Source organism: Ovis canadensis, chromosome 2 (assembly GCF_042477335.2).
Source record: "Ovis canadensis isolate MfBH-ARS-UI-01 breed Bighorn chromosome 2, ARS-UI_OviCan_v2, whole genome shotgun sequence".
NCBI lineage: Eukaryota > Metazoa > Chordata > Mammalia > Artiodactyla > Bovidae > Ovis > Ovis canadensis.
The window spans coordinates 108,140,600-108,160,944 of record NC_091246.1 but is presented as its reverse complement, the minus strand read 5'-3'; the positions used below and the strand labels follow the sequence as shown (position 1 = coordinate 108,160,944).

Genomic DNA, 20,345 nt, shown 5'->3' with positions numbered 1-20,345 from the left:
GAAAAGATCCCCTAGAGGATGGCATGGCAACCCACTCCAGTACTCTTGCCTGAAGAATCCCGTGGACAGAGGAGCCTGACAGGCTACAGTCCATAGGGTCACAAAGAGTTGGACACGACTGAAGCAACTTAGCATGCACACATACCTTTTTTCTAGATTCCACATGTATGTGTCAATGTGCCATATTTGTGTTTTTCTGATTACTTCACTCCATATGACAGTTTCCAGGTTCATCCCTGTCTCTGCAAATGGCACAATTTCATTTCTTTTTATGGCTGAATAAGATTCCATTGTATTTATATAGTACATCTTCTTTATCCATTCCTCTGTTGATGGACAGATTACTTCCATGTCCTGGCTATTGTAAACGGTGCTGCAATGAACACTGGTCTACACGTGTCTTCTGGAGTTATGGTGTTCTCTGGGTATATGCCCAGTAGAAGCAGTGCTGGATCGTATGGTAGTTCTCCAAGTCACCTCTTTTACTATGCTGTGTTTAACAGTGATGAAATTTACAGTAGAAAGCTCAGACCTTGAATTATCTTACTTGAAAATAAAGACAATTTGCCGACCTTCCTAGGAAGGATGACTGTTAAACTCAAGAATGAGTTCAAAAGAACCTACTTCCCTGGAGAACTTTAATAGCCCACAGATGTCCATACATCTCAAGGACTTTGTTTTAATCCTGTCCAATTCAGGAGGACACGTACTTCTCAGAATCAACCTTATGATTCTTGATGGCAGATTTTCATTAACTAATGGTACTGAATTTTACACAAAAGCCTAGCATCCCTTTATTAAACAAACTTTTAAACCTGTCCTCATTTCCACGATCTGAACTGAATTCAAAGGAAGAATTGTTTTATCTAGACACCATGCTCTGTGAGTCATTTCTCAAGCCCTAAAAACTTGTTTTATTTTCACTGCCTACAGTGACCTGGATTCTCATAATGTTGAAGGTGGATTTTCAAGATTACAACAGAGTTGAAGCAAATCTGAGATTTACTGGCAGTACACAGATGAAAGCGGCCTTGACGGGAGTGTTTTTACTAGCAGAACATCACTCCAGGGGAAACAACAGGGATGTGAAATGTCAAGGGATTAGTTAAAAGATGAGGCATGCAACGGGGCCAGGTCTGGAGAGATGGCCCTGTGTGCGTTCCGAGTGGTGGTGCAGCAGGCATGGTGATAACCAGTTTGCAGTTTCCTCCCACAGTCTCAGCTGACACGGGGCCATGATGCCTCCAAGGCACACAAACCACCTTCTCCAGAAGGCACTGCCTTCAGTGCAGCATCTCCGCTCAGAAGCCCCTCAACACAGGCATAGAGGGTGCGGCTGACAGCGTGGGAAGTGGTCTTCCTGCAGACTCCTTCTCCCTGCTGAATACTCTTACTCCCTGCTGACTTTCAGATCTTCTCTAGGCAGGATTTCCTGTAGATAGTCTCGAACTCTCCCTGTAAAATTTTCCTTCAGGTCTCATTTCCCCTCCTCCTATGCAGCTTTAACTTACTCCTCTGAGTTTTGTATATTGCAGGGAGAAAACTGGGGCACAAGAGAATCTGTTCATCTCCTAAGCGACTCCTTGTTGTTGTTTAGTTGCTGTATCTGACTCTTCGTGACCCCACGGATTGTAGCCTGACAGGCTCCTGTGTCCATGGGATTCTCCAGGCAAGAACACTGGAGTGGGTTGCCACTTCCTTTTCCAGGAGATCTTCCTGACCCAGTGATTGGCCTGTGGCTCTTGCACTGGTAGGCAGATTCTTTATCATTGAGCCACCTGGGAAGCCCGAGTTTTCCTGTAGAAAGTCTTGAACTCTCCAAAAAAATTTTCCTTCAAGTCTCATTTCCCGTCTTTCTGTGCAGCTTTAATTTACTCATCTGAGTTTTGTATATTGCAGGGAGAAAACCAGGGCACACGTGAGTCCTTTCATCTCCTAAGTGATTCTTTAGACTTTAACAAAAAGTCTGCCTTCACATTTCTGGCGTACATGGACTGTGCTTTTGTTTAATCACATCTGTGTGCATAACTCACATCACAATGCAAATGATTGTCACCTGAACTCTCAGCAACCCTTGCTCAACCAAGCCAGCAGGTCACTCGCTCACCAACAATACATCCAAGAGGATGTGGACTGAACGCATTCCTTCCTTGACTTTGTGAAATGACAGTACTGAAACCTAAAAAAAAAAATCCAAACTACAAAAAAAAATCAGTTACTAAGAGTTCTAAGTTATATTCTGCCTATTCGAAAGATCAAAACTGTTTCATCTTCTCTGCTTTACAAAGGATACACCCAGCTTCACTGGACACAAAAGGAGGTATTTCCTCATTGACGGTGTAGGTCAGGATAAAGTCACCACAGTTCTGCAGCTTTCTAAGTTTTCTTTTTGGAAAATGTTATATTTTAAGAATCTAGGTTCGAAATCTAGAGTCTCGTGCAGAGGTCAGGAAATGCTTCCTCCCCATAATCTGTGACTCCTCTGATTCCCGAAGCCCCCCGACCCCTGCCCAGAGTCCAGGCATCGTGGGCCAACAGCTGTCCCCTTCAGCCCTGGGCCTAGATGATTTAATGGTCACTTGTCCATCCCTGGGCTGCCAGCACTTTAACCAAGCAATCGTTACAGGGGTCTTAATGCTGACCCTGCTTCAGCCTCTCTACCTTGGTCAGACTCCAACCCCACCCAGGACGGAGCTCTCTTCTAAACCCAAGGGTTCACAACCATCTCTCATCTCCATGCATCCCTTGGGCTCAGTAGAGTATTTACCACCAACGTACCACCCCAAACTGCACTGTTATGGTGAATTAATTCTCTCCATCCCCATCGCGTGGTATAGAGCAGGGATCTAGGGATCAGAGATGGAGGTACCAATCCTGCTTGCCATCTCCCTGTGCATCATCTTGGACAAACCATGTAGTTTCCCAGTCTCAGCAGCAACTGGAGACACACACACTGCACGGCAATGGTGCAGATGAAGCGGAGTGAGAGCTGTGAAAGCTCCCAATTCAGGATGCAGCATTGTTGTTTAGTTGTGAAGTTGTGTCCATCTCTTTGTGACCCCATGGACTGTAGCCCGCCAGGCTCCTCTGTCCATGGGATTCTCCAGACAAGAACATGGGAGTGGGTTGCCATTTGCTTCTCCAAGGGATCTTCCCAAATCAGGGATGAAACCCGTGGCTCCTGCATTGGCAGGCAGATTCTTTACCACCCAGCCACCAGGGAAGCCCAGTATGAAGCATAGGTATTCTCATTTCTTTTCCTTCTATCCGAGAAAGTTGCGTAATTAGAAGTGACTTATTTACCCAAATTTTCCTCATCTATTTGTGCAAATCGAATCATTTTCGGCAACTAACCTTTCATCTGAAAGTTCTGACACTAGGTGTAATTCACAAACAATAGTCACAGTCCTTCACTGCGAGTGGCAAGACACAGTTTTAGAAATAGACTATTCGGAGCAGAGCCCATACATTAAATCCGAAAGCCCTATGGTGGTGTTTGTGCCGTGGGTTCTTCATTTCCTTGTGTAATGTCAGCTAGGCTTCCGAAGCGAGTGGTTCTAGTAGGTCCCAGGGCACGAGAGAGATGCCAAACCAATTACATGTATGGTGAATTCAAAAGAGGAAAATGTGCGTGCAATGGGAAGATAATCTCTGTGGGCTTAATTTCTAGAAAAGGCGAGAGTCATCTCTGCCAGCAGCCACTAGATGTCATTGGCATGGAGCAATTAGTAGGGGATGATCTTCGAGAGCATAAATGGTGTCGTGACCACGAGGCAAACCTTCCACAGCAAAGGTCCTAGAAGGATAATGAGGGCGTCATCAGTGCTTTGAATTTATAAGCTGTTTTCTAACATGTTGTGTTGGAATGTAGTTTATTGACAATACTGTATTAATTCAGGTGTACAGCAAGGTGATTCAGATATATATACACACACATGTATTCCCACTTCTCATATATATATATACACACACACACACACACTCTTTCAGATTCATTACAGGATATTATAAGATATTGAGTAGAGCTTTTCCTGTACTATACAGTTGGTCCTTGTTGATTATCTCTTCAATACATAGTAATATGTACATTTTAAACCCAGACTCCTACTTTATCCCTCCCCACCATCTGCCATTTTTAATTTCTAAAATCAAAATGAAAGTCACTAAGTCATGTCTGACTCTTTGCAACCCCATGCATTGTAGCCCACCTGGCTCCTCTGTCTACAGGACATTCCAGGCAAGAGTGGGTTGCCATTCCCTTCTCCAGGGGATCTTCCCAGCCCATGGATCGAACCCACATTGCAGGCAGATTCTTTACTGTCTGAGCCACCAAGGAAGCAGTGTGTATATTTTAATCCCAATCCTATTTTATCCCTCCCCATCATCTGCCACTTTTAATTTCTAAAATCACCTCACTCTTTTAACCCATCTCAGATTAACTGCGGCAGGGCTTATATATATTTCTATACTCAAGTCTCAGAGAAGGCAATGGCAACCCACTCCAGTACTCTTGCCTGGAAAATCCTATGGATGGAGGAGCCTGGTAGGCTGTAGTCCATGGGGTCGCTAGGACTCGGACATGACTAAGTGACTTCACTTTCACTTTTCACTTCCGTGCACTGGAGAAGGAAATGATAACCCACTCCAGTGTTCTTGCCTGGAGAATCCCAGGGATGGGGGAGCCTGGTGGGCTGCCGTCTCTGGGATTGCACAGAGTTGGACACGACTGAAATGACTTAGCATACTCAAGTCTACTCACCCTGAAAGGTTGTTTTGTTTTAATTCTGCTTTTTCTCGTTCCCATCAAAGTCCAGCTTCTTGGAAGAGAAGCTTCCATTGGTTGACCTCCCTTTTCCTCATTTACTGATCTTGAAAATTTCCTAGCTGCCAAGTTCAACAGCCCCTCCCAGACCTTTGCCTGCTTGACCTCACTAAGGAATTTGACCCTGCTGACCCCCGGCCCTGTCCACTTCTGGAAAACCTCTCTGGTTTTCCTCTTATTTTCCTGACTATTCCTCCTTTGACCACTTCGAGAAGAAACCATTCCTGGGACTTCCACCCTCAACCCTCCTCATCCTCTTTGCTCCTGTGATATCCGGTCCTTCTCCAACTATTACTCAGAAGTGGTTGCATCAGAGTCCAGCCAGGAGAAAGAAATAATCCCAGTAATTTGAACAGGGAAATCTTCATTTGAATGAAAGTGTTAAACACTGATGACTAGAAAAAGATATGTCTATATTAATCAAACCAACAAGCTTAAGTAGCTTCAATATCAGATATCAATTCAATCCTGAGTATTTCTCCGATCACATGATTCTGAAATTCACTCTATTTCTGAGAATTCATGTAAGCATGCAATTTCTGTCAAGCAAATAAGCAGAGCTCAGACACAAAGCAATCTTGGCAATGCCACTTGGAGGCAGAGATACCTCATAATTATACACATAGACATGCATATATCTTTATAGACAAAGATATCTCACAGCTTTCCAGCTAGAGTTTTTTGTTTTGTTTTGTTTTGTTTTTGTTTGGTTGGTTTTTTTTTTTTTTTGGTGTGGAATAAGTTTTATTTATCATTTTGTTCCTGGCATTCAATACAGATCTTAGTCGCATTATGTACATCAGGAAAACTGCCCCTGATTGCAGCGGATGTGGGTGGGATCCAGCTAGAGTTTTAAGAGGCCTTTTCTGTTTTCTTCTTTCTTCTTCTTCACTCTCAGGAATTAAAGTTACCTAGAGGGCAGGTAGATCATTTACATCTCAAAGGCACACGAAGAGAAACACCCATTCCTTCCAGAAAGCCAACTTCCCCTAAGGGCATATGCAAAAACCAGTTTCAGAATGTCAAAAGATTCCTATTTTGGCCATTTTCAGGTACTATTTTTACTTTCTAAATAGCCAGTTCAGTTTAAACAAATAACAGTAATAACAATACATATCATCCACTGTATATTAAAACATTTGTTGTGGTTCAGTCACTAAATCGTGTCCGATTCTTTGTGACCCCACGGACTGCAGCACGCCAGGCTTCCCTGTCCTTCACCATCTCCTGGACTTTGCTCAAGCTCATGTTCATTGAGTTGATAATACCATCCAAACATCTCTGTCACCTCTTTCTTCTCCTGCCCTCATTCTTTCCCAGCACCATGAATACATATGCCTCACTTTCAGAGAAACAGGAATCCACATGTAAGTTAACCTTTGCTCAGCACCTGTGGCCGTTCTTAAAATAAAAAGCAATGGCCAGGGATTTCCCTGGTGCTCCAGTGGCAAAGACTCCTCACTCCCAGTGCAGGGGGAGCCCAGGTTCAATCCCTGGTCAGGGAACTAGATCCTGCATGTTGCAACTAAGACTTGGCACAGCAAGTCAAAAAAAAAAAAAACAAAAAAGGGCAATCGGATTTCCCAGGTGGCTCAGTGGATAAGAATCTGCCTGCCACCAACATCAAACACAGGCTTGATGCTTGATCTGGGAAGATCCCACAGGCTGCAGAGCAAGTAAGCCGGTGCACCAGAACTACTGAGCTGCTTTTCCAGAGTCTGGGAGCCGCAAATACAGACGCCCATATGCCCTAGGGCCCCTGTTCTGCCAGGAGAGAAGCCAGTGCCGTGAGAAGCCCGGGCACCACATCTAGAGGGCAGCCCCCACCTGTCTCAACTGGAGAGGGCCCGGGCAGCAAAGGAAGACCCAGCGCAGCCATAAATGCATAAAGTTTTAAAAGAAATGTTTTAAAAAAATTTTTAAAAAAGGCATGGCCAGCCCAGAGGTGCGTCCACTGCCTTACTGCCTAACTTCGCTTTCCCCACCGTCATGGCGGCCAGAATCTCCAGGACAGCCTGAGGGTGTCTAGGGGTTCTCTGTACTCTGGGCAGTGCCCAGCCCTCATGGACAGCCACCACAGGACCCCAGTACTAGCGGATGGCACCCTGGGGTGCCCCCTCAGCCCTAGCTTTCAAGACCCGCGTCAGTGGATGACCACAGAGGGATTACACCGGTAATCTGCCAGCCCCGTCCTAATTTCCCAGCATTTTGGTGCTCGTGGGCATTTCCTCAGTCCCCTGGGGGCTCCGCCATTAGCTGGACTGCACACAGAAGCCTAGCTTTAAGACCGAAGAAGAGCCGGGGTCAGTGACAGAGACATCAGCGGTTCATGGAAGGGGGAGCTTACCTGTCTGAAGCAGGGTCCCGGGACAGCAGACACCCGCACTGTAGGCGTGGAGCGCAGGCAGGACAGGGCGGCCGCCTCCGCCCCGGGGCAGGGCGGGCGGGGTCGGGGTGGGGATTGGGGGAGATCGGCCCTTACAGGGGGACTGACACCTGGTCTGCTCCGGGGTTACCAGGGCAACCAGCAGATGGCCACGCCCCTCAAGGCCCCCTTGATGAGCCATCCAGGTGGAGATTTCTGATCTCAACGTGAGAACAATCTGGGGCAGGTGTGTAGGGAGGTCAGTCATATGAGTCCAGTAGCAGAGATTCAAAAGGAAGTAACTATTCAACTGGTGGGTCACTCCTAACGTGTGCTGGGCTTCATTGTGAGTAGAATGAAGCGCACATTCAAGGCTGGAATAAGACAGACCCAGTCTGAGGGTCTCATGTAAAACATACTGACTGTAGTTGATGGCACCAAATTGTATAACTGACCCTAGCTAAGCAAGGAGAGGCTGCCCATGTGGTTCAGTGGGAAAGAATCGACCTGCCAGTGCAGGAGACCTGGGTTCAATCCCTGCATCAGGAAGATCCCCTGGAGAAGTAAAATGGCAACCCACTCCAGTATTCTTGCCTGGAGAATCCCATGGACAGAGGAGCCTGGTGGGCTACAGTCCATAGGGTCACAAAGAGTCAGATACAACTGAGCAACTAAACAAGAAAAAGAAGCAAGGAGAACTGAGATGTTCTCATCAGGAAAAAAAAAAAAAAAGATAACTATGTGAGGTGATGACTGTGTTAATTAATGAGAAAAATCATTTCACAAAGTATACATATATTAATTCACCACAATGTATATGGTAAATATCTAATTTTATACGTCAGTTATACCTCAACAAAAACTGAATTTAAAAAAAAAAAAAGGTTCATGAGCTCTCAGAAGAGAAATCCTTTCCCCACTTTTCCAGTAAAATTGAAAAAAGTTTCAAGACCCTGAAAGAGAATTGGTCCTGTCTGGTGTGTTGGCAGCAGAGGTGCCTGCAAAATTCTTTCTGTGCTACTGCATGCTGTGGGGACCAAAAAAGATCACTGCTTTCCGAGAAGGAAAAGAATAAATGATCACAGATAGGACCGTGGGATTTAAAGAAATGCTGTCAATCACTGAGGAATGAGAATCACGAAGCAACAGTTTTTGGATCCCATCAGTCAAGCTATGGACATCTCTGCAGTTGACCCCACCTTGGGATGACCTCAGGGGTCATCTCCCCTAGACTCACCCAGCCCCGTGAGGATACCCTGCCAGAAGAGGGCTCAGAAACCACTGGTCCTGGCGTATCAGGACTTTGGGGATGTGCTTTCAAAGGAGGGGACAGACTTTTCTGGGGCGGAGGGGGTTGAATTCAAATGTATTTTTCTGAATTTTTAAAACTGAGATATAATTGACCTATAACCTAGTCAGTGTACTGAAAAGCAGAGACATTGCTTTGCTCACAAAGATCTGTAGTCAAGGCTATGGTTTTTTCAGTAGTCAGGTATGGATGTGAGAATTGGACCATAAGGAAGGCTGAATGCCAAAGAATTGATGCTTTCGAACTGTAGTGCTAGAGAAGACTCTTGAGAGTCCCTTGGACAGCAAGAAGATCAAACCAGTCAATCCTAAAGGAAATCAATCCTTAATATTCATTAAAAGGAATGATGCTGAAGCTGAAGCTGTTGCAAAGAGCTGACTCACTGGAGAAAAGATGCTGGGAAAGATCAAGGGCAGGAGGAGAGGGGAGCAACAGAGGACAAGATGGTTGGATAGCATCACTGACTCAATGGACATGAGTTTGAGCAAGCTCTGGGAGACAGAAGAGGATAAGGAAGCCTGGTGTGCTGCAGTCCATGGGGTCGCAAAGACTTAGACATGACTGAGCAACTGAACAACAACATAATCTATTTACTTCCGGGTGTCCACATAATGATTTGATATTTGTACCTATTACAAAACAATCACAACAATAAGTCTGGTTACCATCTGTCACCATGGAATTACTAATTTTCTTACAATGCAAGCATTTAAGACCCACCGTCTTAGTACATACAACACAGAATGGGTAACTGTTGTGACCAGGCTATAGGTCACATTCCCGAAACTTTTTCATTTTATAACTGGAAGTTTGTACCTTTTCATCATCTTCACCATTTCATCCACTAATCCTTTTTTTTTCCACAGTATACAATGTCTAGCATAGTCCCTGGGACATCAAGGTACTTATTTAATGTTTGTTGAATGAATCATGAACCTACTTCTTACTTAAAAACCCCAAGTCTATGGAAGGGCGATAGCAAACCCCACCCCTGCGTTCGTTGAGCTGGTCTCTCTTTGACCACCAACTGAATTATCTGTCCCCACTTGCCAGCCACCTCGATGTTTATTCCCTGCGCCCCTTCTTCGGAGCCTCTTTCCTAAAACCTCCCATGTCGAGGAGGGAAAGCCCAGGTTCCATTCGAGCCGGCATTCTCCTGCCATCCTAAAACAGCCTTCACTCTCCGCCAGACCTCCTAATCCTCGCCCCCAGGAGACCTCTGTAATCCTGTCTCACGTCCCGAGTCCCTTTGGCCCCATTTTTCTCCTGTTTCTTCCCTGTTCCTAGTCAAGCACCGCCTCCCTTTCTAATCCTGCTCCAAGTCTCTCGGTCCTTTGAGGTGATTTTCATCCTGCTGAGTCTCCACGCTGGATGTCGGAGGAACAGAGCAGGAAAATGCCCTTTTCTGTCCCAGATGAGTCAGTGACCCTGTCCTAGAAGTGTATGTGTGTGTGTTCGTGTGTGCTTGTGTGAACTGCTTTTCCTTTAGCTGCAGATACACGACCCCATGGTGGAAAAGTTGAAATCATCTGTGTTCTTGTCTTGTCTACTTTCCCTTAGAAAGAAAACTTTATTCAAAAGTGTAAGCAAGCATTAGGGTCTGTTCTGTTGCAATTTTACTCACCAGCTCACTGTGACGGAGCCATGTTTGTGAGCAGAGGATGGGGTGTGAATTGAAGAGGTGGGCGTGAGCAGAGTGCTGGACAGGCTGAAGTGCCGGTGCCCACCTCATCCTGTGCTGGACCCTCAGTGGCTCTTCTCTGGCACAGCGAAGGGCTGAAATTTACACAGATGTGGACAATTATGCCCTTGGAACTTGAAATTTGGTTTCCAAAACCATTTATCCCAGTGTCTACACAGATGCCATTTGGATGAGAGTTTAGAATGTTTGAGAATTCCGAAAATGGTTTCCTCTACCCCGTGCCAGAGCCCTTTCACATTCACAACATTTAGAAAGAGAACCAGGCACTCTGACAGCTTTGGGCAGCCTTGCTGGGTGGCCACGTCCTTTTTTGCCTCGCGTCCTCCTCTTCCAAGAGCAGAGCCCGTGCAGCTGGTCCCTCTGCAGCCACGTGGCCATAAACCACGTGCAGCTGCTGTTCCCTCCACCTGGACTCAGGACTGGGAACAGGAGTGCCCTGAAGGAGCCTTTGCCACCAGTTGACACTGGGCTTCCAAATGGCTCAGTGGGTAAAGAATCCACCTGACAGTGCAGGAGACGCAGGGTGGGAAGATACCCTGCAGGAGGGCATGGCAACTCACCCCAGTATTCCTGCCTAGAGAATCCCATGGACAGAGGAGCCTGGTGGGCTACAGTCCATGGGGTCGCAAAGAGTCAGACGTGGCTGAGCAGACAGCAGAGCTCTAAGGATAGAGAGGCTATGAGTTCAGTGGCCAAGAATAAGAGACAGCTCTTCCCAGAGTTCTGTCTGGCAACCCCTGGCAGAGCAGCTTTAAGAAACTGAAAGCCTGGTCCTGGTTGAGATCAGACAGGCGTTGATGGATGCTAGACCCCAGAGAGCGATGCAAGCTCAGACTCCCACCCGTCGAGCTGCTTCTCTTTCACCCAGTAAACCCAAGCACACACCTGGGAATTGATCCCCCAAAATGCCTCTGTTAAGCTTGGCTCCCCAAATTCCACAATGAAATTCCTCCCTGGTGCTTGATTGAGGAGGGAGAGAAAAGGTGAAGGAATTGGGAGTGACTTGGGCGCTCGCTGACATGGCCAAGTTCGTGTCCTGCCCATCTGGATCTCCCAGGAGACTAAGAGGAAGTAGATGGGACTTCCCTGATGGTCTAGTGCTGAAGACCCTATGCTTCTACTGCAAGGGGCTCAGGTTCAATCCACGGCCAGGGAACTCAGATCCCACATGTTGCCTGTGCGAGCATGTGTGCTAAGCCACTTCAGTCATTTCCAACACTTTTCAAACCTATGGACTACAGCCTGCCAGATTCCTCTGTCCAAGGGATTCTTCAGGCAAGAACACCGGAGTGGGTTGCCATTCCAGGGGATCTTCCTGACCCAGGGATGGAATCCAAGTCTCCTGCATTGCAGGAGATTAAGTGATTCTTAATCACTGAGCCACTGGGAAAGCCAACCATGAGTGTGGCGCAGCCAAAAAAAAAAAAAGAGAGAGAGAAGAAGAAAAAGGAGGCAATTCCTCTGTGGAATGTGTGTGGAGGTGGCACGCATTTTCCATCATCCGGGTTCAAACGTGGAATCTATGGCAGCCAGAAAAGTGAATACAAAGGTGCTTGTGTGTGTCCACTTCCAGTTCCTTGGTTTTTGCAAGAGTGTCCATAGCTCTCCTGGGATTCTCGGAGAAGTCTGTAGGCCAAACCAGGTTCAGAACTGTCACCCCGTGTCCTCCATGGTTTCACACCCCCTGTCCGCATGAGAGCACTGGTCCAGCAGCAGAGGGTGAACCCCACCTGTGGCCAAATTTCCTGAATAAGGAATCATTCCCTCCTGCCAATCCATTGCAGATGGATTCTTTACTGTCTGAGCCACCAGAGAAGCTCAAGAATACTGGAGTGGGTAGCCTATCCCTTCTCCAGCAGATCTTCCCAACCCAGGCATCCAACCAGGGTCTCCCGCCTTGCAGGCAGATTCTCTATCAGCTGAGCTACCAGGAAAATCCACTCAGTTCTTTACTGCAATATTTGCAAAGAATGACTAAGTCATTTTTTTTTTCTCATGCTATAACTTTTCAAAGTCTCTCTACATGATGTACAGCAGCGGTCCCCAAACTTTTTGGCACCAGTTTCGTGGAAGACGGGTTTTACACAGACTGGTGGGGAGGTGGTTTGGGGATGATTCAAGCACAGTACATTTATTGTACACTTTATTTCTATTATTACTAAATTAGCCCCACCTCAGATCATCAGGCATTAGGCCCTGGAGGTTGGGGACCCCTGGGGTAGAGAATCTTCATCCAGTCGAGGAGTGCACCAATAGTCACTGTCTTTCCTATCTTCCTAACACTCTCTTGTTGTGGCTGTTCACTCACTAAGTTGTGTCTGACTCTGTGACCCCATGGACTGCAGCACTCCAAGCTTCCCTGTCCTTTGCTATCTCCCAGAGCTTGCTCAAACTCATATCCATTGAGTTGGCGATGCCATCCAACCATCTCATCCTCTGTCGTCCCCTTCTCCTCCTGCCTTCCATCTTTCCCAGCATCAGGGTCTTTCCAGTGAGTCAGTTCTTCGCATCAGGAGGCCAAAGAACTGGCGCTTCAGCTTCAGCATCAGTCCTTCCAGTGAATATTCAGGGTTGATTTCCTCTAGGATGGACTAGTTTGATCTTGCTATCTAAGGGACTCTCAAGAGTCTTCTCCAGCACCACAGTTCAAAAGCATCAATTTTTTGGTGCTCAGCCTTTTTTTGGTCCAACTCTCACATCCGTTCAGGCCTACTGGATGGCACGTTTTAGGTTATCATCCCGGAGAAATGCTAAAAGCAGGACGATGGGGCCATTCCTGGCCACCAGGGGGCGTCAAGTGAATCCCCCTACACAGTGACCTCTTCCTCACACCTTCTACCTGCAACGCTGGCCTCATACTGGAGCTCTCTCCTAGCTAACCTAGCTAATGTGACGATGGGATACAATGCTTTGAAGCAGGAAGATGACCAGTTATGGCTAAATAACCACCTGAAAGGAAAAGCTCTGTCCTTGTTTCTAGACTGCAGTTTCACCCAGAGTCTCACTGCGGTTTTGCAGTCCAATCTTCTCATGTTCTTTTCATGTAGACTGGTCCATGTGATATTTAATTCTCTAGTTTCTCTCCATATGAATTTAAGGCACCATCCAATCATCGTGGGACTAAATTTTAAAAAAAAAAACAACAAAACCCTGCTGAATCTCCACCAGGATTGTCAGGAACAGCTCCATCCTTATCCTTCCTTCTCTCCGCAGCTTCGAAACGTGGCAGCAAACCTCTGTGTGGACAGCAAGCACGGAGCCACGGGGACCGAGCTAAGGCTGGATGTGTGTGTCAAGGATGGTTCTGAGAGGACCTGGTCTCATGAGCAGGTGCGTCCTGGGGCTGGGGGCAGGGGGGCTGGTACAGGCAGGGGGCAGTGTGGGAATAGGTCTCTAGAGGGGCCTGGGAGGTCACCACCTAGCTCTGCGGTCAAGGGAACCCCTTCTCGGCTTCCGCTTCCTCTCAGAGCAGTCCTGGTCATCCATTGAGATCAGGTATTAACACGGGCTTTAAAGAAAGGATGCTGGCAGTTCACAGCGGTGTGGTCATGCTGCCAGTAGAGGTGCAATCTCTGGGCAAGGAGCTAAGATCCCACATGCCACATGGCGTCAAAAAAAAGAAAAGAATAGAAAGCATGGTAGAGAGACGGTGATTGTGACCCTAGTGTTCTGCTTCCTTTCCCAGGACGATCGCTTTCAAGCCATGAAAAGTTTGTAGGGTGTTTATACAACTCTCCCGAGCAGATTTCATGGTTTCCTGGAAGGACTCTTGGTGATTCTGTCAGTTTTTGTGACTTTCTCTAATCTTATCTCCCCCTCTGGCTGCTTGAAAAGTTTACTTTACATGCCCGTGTCCTTGTAGCAGCAAGCTGTGATCTTCCACACAAAGGGTAACTCAGAGGCAGGAACACCCCAGCGTGGGCCACATGGGTGCTTTAAGACTTGTTCAGTCACTCAGTTGTGTCCGACCCAACCCCATGGACTGTAGCCCGCCAGGCTCCTCTGTCCGTGGGCGTCTCCAGGCAAGAATACTGGAGTGGGTTGCCATTTCCTCCTCCAGGGGATCTTCCTGACCCAAGGGTTACACCTGCATCTCCTGCTTGGGCAGGCAGATTCCTTACCGCTGAGCCACTAAGCAAGCAGGGAAGCCATGCTTTAAGACTATTTACTGCTTGTGCTTGAAAACAACATTCCAGAGCAACTCAGTTTATTAAGTGAGGTGTGGTTCCCGACCACCTCTGAAACGTGACGGTCCTGGTAAGGGGCTTCCCTCACCCCGAGTCACCCGTAAAGGAGGAAAGACAGGGGAAGAATTGTGCCTGCCCCTTTTATTGTTTTAAATTATAAAACCTTTCAAACAGGAAACTATAAGAAATTAAACCGCACACCCTCATGTACTCATCACACAGACTGAAGGAGTACGTCTCCTAACTAACGAACGCTAAGTTAGTAGGAGCCCCCACCTCGCCCAGCCTGGGATCTCCAAGAGTTATTGGGTGTGATGAGGCTGGACGTGTCGGCCTTCCCCTCTCCCCACCGTGCACCTGCTCCTGCCCTGCCCCGGCACAGAGCAGCCAATTTAGGAAAACAGTTGTACTAAGCCAAGTCCAGAGCAGAGCCCAGAATCAACTCCATCAATCCCTAAACCAGGGACTTTGCTGAGGAGAGCTTCCCCGGGCGGCTCAGTGGTGAAGAACCCACCTGCCAATGCATGAAACTCCAGAGACCCAGGTTCCATCCCGGGTGCGGAAGGTTCTCCGGGGAAGGGAATGGCAACCCACTCCAGTATCCTTGCCTGGAGAATCCCACGGACAGAGGAGCCTGGCGGGCTACAGTCCATGGGGTCGCCAAAGGGTTGGACATAACTGAGCACAATGCTCGCAAATACACCCTGCATCTATGGACAGTATCAGATGGGTTTTAAGGAAGGCCCTGCAGCTTGCGGCTCACTGGCAGTGGTGCCATCAATAGAAGCTGACTTGCCTTCTTTATCCTCTGCGTGTGTTAGTCGCTCAGTCGTGTCTGACTCTTGGTGACCCCACGGACTGTAGCCCTCCAGGCTCCACTGTCCATCGAAGTTTTCAGGCAAGAATGCTGCAGTGGGTAGCCGTTCCCTTCTCTAGGGGAACTTTATCCTCTGTGACCAGGGCAGGGGACAGTGTCCACCCGTTTCCTCCATGAAGCAATTCTGACTGCAGACTGGGAGCAAGAGAGAAGGCTTCACGGCTGCTCGGTGAGGCTGGAGTCTAGAGGAGAAAAGGACATTTTTAAAAAGGAAAAGGAGGATGCCAGAAGGAAAGTCTGTCTCTGTTGAGTTCAGTTCCTCTCTACTGCCTCTGTTCAGCCAGACCAGGAGACACGCCTGTCCAGCTGGTTGATCTGAAGGACGCAGACATACCTGAATGACTGGATCAGGTTTAACATCTCCATCCCAGGGACTGCGCTGGAGTGAAATATCCTCTGGGCTGCAAACTTTATCTGATGGGTGAAAATAAATATAAATAAAGCCAGCTTTATTGCATACTCAGTCCTACCCTTGTCGTTTAGTCACTAAGTCATGTCTGACCCTTTTGCAACCCCATAGACTGTAGCCCACCAGGCTCCTCTGTCCATGGGATTTCCTAGGCAAGAATACTAGGGTGGGCTCCCATTTCCTCCCCCAGGGGATCGTCCCTACCCCGGGATGGAACCCCCGTCTCCTGCATTGGCGGGTGGATTCTTTACTGCTGAACCACCAGGGCCAGGCAAAGCTGCAAAAACCTGTGGCATGTAATCCAAGAAATAGTCACCAGAGGGCAGCACTAGATAAGCAGACAGCTATCTAAGAGGCACAAAAGACCACTTAACAAAGCTTTTTCTTTTTTAAAATTTTAATTGGAGGCTAATTACTTTACAGTATTGTGGTGGTTTGGGGCATACATTGACATGAATAAGCTATGGGTGTACATGTGTCCCCCATCCTGAACCCCTCTCCCACCTCCCTCCCCATCCCATCCCTCAGGATTGTCCCAGCTCTTTAAAAAGATTTCCATTCCCCATAGTCTCTGAAAACAAGGCAATCAAACAAGGTTGACAGGAGGTGAAAGTCAATCTTATTATTTGAAACACGTATCACTGTATATTGATGTGGAGGTTCAAACATCACAAACTGCCTTTTTTCCAGTAATTAACTCTTCGTTTTATTCGATTTATACTCAATATATATTTATTACTCAATGAAGGAAGATCCCCTGGAGAAGGGAATGGCAACCCACTCCAGTATTCTTGCCTGGAGCATCCCATGGACAGAGGAGCCTGGAGGGCTACAGTTCATGCGGTCACCAAGAGTCAGACATGACTTAGCGACTGAACAGACTTTGTGCTTTTGTGTAACACAATACAGGCTCAGGCAACATTGTGCACGCCACATTAACATCAAAACCAAGAAGTATAACTTATATATCATTATGAACCTGTTTCAAAGTATCACTTCAAAGAAGAAAGTGGAGAAACTAACATCAATGTACTTCAAGAGTGAGGGCTTTGGGGCTGAAAACAACTCAGGAGGTACTATGCAGGGAACCTGAATAAAATCTGAATATTTCTTGTTAGTGAGGAGCAGCCCAAAGGTTTCCAAACCTTCAGGTACCTGCATGATGTGTGCCTGTTTCTGCTTTGACATGACCGCACAGGATTGCAGGTCTCAGAAATGAGACCAGTCAGTGCCTGATTGGTTCCGTGTGACAATTAGGATAAGTTATGCGGCAGGAGAGAGCATTTCAAAGACCCTGGAGAGGGCTTTCCTGGTGGTCTAGTGGTCAAGAATCCACCTGCCAATGCCGGAGATGTGGGTTCAATCCCTGGTCTAGGAAGATACGCTGGAGAAGGAAATGGCAACCCATTTCAGTGATCTTGCCTGGAGAATCCCATGGACAGAGGAGCCTGGCAGGTTACAGTCTATGGGATCAAAAATGAATGGGACAGGACTTAGTGACTAAACAACAATGAGAGAAAAGGAGACAGCAAGAAAGTAAAGAGAAATCACTGTCTATGGAGGCACACACAAGCCTGGACGCTTGCAGTGTGGCCGCGGTCAGCCCACCCACTTCTGCAGGCCAACTGGGTAATGAAAGACAAGGTAACGACAACAATGCCTTTCAGCTCCGGCTTCTACAGGTATAAAATCAGGAACAGTGACAAAGTGGAAAATGGATAAACCAGTCACAGCCACCGGTACCTGCACTGCTTACGGTACCAAGATCTGTGACATTTAAATAACATAAAATTTAATCCATGACAGGTTTATAGGCCAGGACATTGTTATTCTAATAATAGGTAACTGAGCTGAGAATCATTGACATTGAAAGCTCAAAAAAAAAAATGAATTATTGGTGATATTGCTGTATTAATAATTAGACACAAACAAAACACATTTATTTGAGAAACCGAAAAGACTAATTATAATTAGCTCCTCTTGACAGTTATTCCAGTGCACTTTCTGTTATATAATGTACTTTCTGTTTCGTTTTCATTTATGTGATAGAAATTTTACTGGACATGAATTACGTGTCATGAATTGTTCTGGGTGCTAGAAACACAAAGATGAAGACATGGCTCCTGCCATCTGGGGTCTCACTGACCAGTGAAGGTTACAGAAACATATACGGACAAGCATGATGAAATGAGGTGGGGGTGGGAGGGAAGGAGAGGTTCAGAGAGATGGCTTCTTAGGTGAGCTGGCTGGTGAATGTGGGCCTTCCAGCCAGAGGGCCTCTCATGAACAAAGCCATAGACGGGAAAGTATACAACCTGATTAGAGCAAGGAACTGCAGTTTTTTACATTGAGGTCTAACTGACATACAGTAAGATTTGTTTCATCTACACAACATGGTGGCTCAACGTTCGCATCTATTATGAAATGATAACCCCAATAAGTTTAGTTAATATTCATCACCAAACATAGTTTGTTGTTGATGTTGTTGTTCAGTTGTTCAGTTGTCTCCAAGGCTTTACGACCCCACGGCCTGCGGCACGTCAGGCTCCCCTGTCCATCACTGTCTCCCAGAGTTTGCTCAGACTCACATTCATTGAGTCAGTGATGCCATCCAACCAGCTCATCCTCTGTCATCCCCCTCTCTGCCTGCCCTCAATCTTTCCCAGCATCAGGGTCTTTTCCAGTGAGTCACTTCTTCCCATCAGGTGGCCAAAGTATTGGAGCTTCAGCTTCAGCATCAGTCCTTCCAATGAATATTCAGGTTTCCTTTCAGATTGAATGGTTTAATCTCCTTGCTGTACAAGGGACCAAACATAGTTACTGAATTTTTTTCTTGTGATGAGAACTTCTAAGATTTACTCTCTTAGCAACTTCTAAATATTTTACTATTGCTAGAAGATAAACTAAAGGGGAAGGGATGCAGTTGGAAAACATGGCAAAGGTCATAAGGTAGAAAGTTCTTTATGTTTTAAAGAGTTTGAACTTCATCCTCTAAGGGTTTTGTGAAAATATGATGAGATTCCAGGTTAACAGCCAACATGGTCATATGGGTATTTCAAAACTCTAATTCAAAAAAATACACTCACCCCAATGTTCACAGCAGCACTTTTTAGAGTAGACAAGACATGGAAGCAAGCTAAATGTTGACAGGCAGAGGAGTGGATAAAGAAGATGTGGTATATATATATACAATGGAATATTATTCAGCCATAAAAAGGGATGAAGTAATGCCATTTACAGCAACATGGATGGACCTGGAGCTCATCGTACTAAGAAGTCAGACAGAGAAGGACAAATATCACATGATGTCACTTGTATGTGGAATCTTGAAAAACTGATAAAAATATACTTATGTACAAGATAGTAATACAAAAGTAGGGAGTCAAGAAACGCCTGGATTAACAGGGAAATTTGGCCTTGGAGTACAGAATGAAGCAGGGCAAAGGCTAACAGAGTTTTGCCAAGAGAAAGCACTGGTCACAGCAAACACCCTCTTCCAACAACACAAGACTCTACACATGGACATCACCAGATGGTTAACACCGAAATCAGAATGATTATCTTCTTTGCAGTCAAAGATGGAGAAGCTCTAAACAGTCAGCAAAAACAAGACCAGGAGCTGACTGTGGCTCAGATCATGAACTCCTTATTGCAAAATTCAGATTTAAGTTGAAGAAAGTAGGGAAAACCACTAGACCATTCAGGTGTGACCTTATGATTATTTATCAAATCCCTTACAATTATACAGTGGAAGTGACAAATAGATTCAAGGCATTAGATCTGATAGACAGAGTGCCTGAAGAAGTATGGAAGAAGGTTCATGATTTTGTACAGGAGACAGGGATCCAGACCATCCCCCCAAAAAAGAAATGCAAAAAGGCAAAATGGTTGTCTGAGGAGGTCTTACAAATAGTTGACAGAAGAGAAGCTAAAGGCAAAGGAGAAAAGGAAAGATATACCCATTTGAATGCAGAGTTCCAAAGAATAGCAAGGAAAGATAAGAAAGCCTTCCTCAGAGTTCGACACAAAGAAATAGAGGAAAACAAGAGAACGGGATAAACTAGAGATCTCGTCAAGAAAATTAGAGATACAGAGGGAACATTTCATGCAAAGATGGGCACAATAAAGGACAGAAGTGGTATGGACCCAACAGAAGCAGAAGATAGCAAGAAAGGTGACAAGAATACACAGAAGAACTATACAAAAGAGATCTTCATGACCCAGATAATCACGATGGTGTGATCACCACCTAGAGCCACACATCCTGATGCAAAGTCAAGTGGGTCTTCAGTTCAGTTCAGTCACTCAGTCGTGTCCGACTCTTTGTGACCCCATGAATCGCAACACGCCAGGCCTCCCGGTCCATCACCAACTCCTGGAGTTCACTCAGACTCATGTCCATCGAGTCCGTGATGCCATCCAGCCATCTCATCCTGGGTCGTCCCCTTCTCCTCCTGCCCCCAATCCCTCCCAGCATCAGAGTCTTTTCCAATGAGTCAACTCTTCTCATGAGGTGGCCAAAGTACTGGAGCTTCAGCTTTAGCATCATTCCTTCCAAAGAAATCTCAGGGTTAATCTCCTTCAGAATGGACTGGTTGGATCTCCTTGCAGTCCAAGGGACTCTCAAGAGTCTTCTCCAACACCACAGTTCAAAAGTATCAATTCTTCAGTGCT

General features: G+C 46.4%; 1 protein-coding gene across 1 annotated transcript in view; it reads left to right on the top strand.

Annotated features, from left to right (window-relative positions):
* The window catches only part of GALNTL6 (polypeptide N-acetylgalactosaminyltransferase like 6), a 1,485,023-nt gene that overhangs the window by 1,439,476 nt on the left and 25,202 nt on the right, over positions 1 to 20,345 (top strand). The window contains exon 10 of the mRNA XM_069576771.1: positions 13,412 to 13,528. Within this exon, the coding sequence (XP_069432872.1) occupies positions 13,412 to 13,528 (117 nt within the window). The remainder of the gene's footprint in view (positions 1 to 13,411; positions 13,529 to 20,345) is intronic.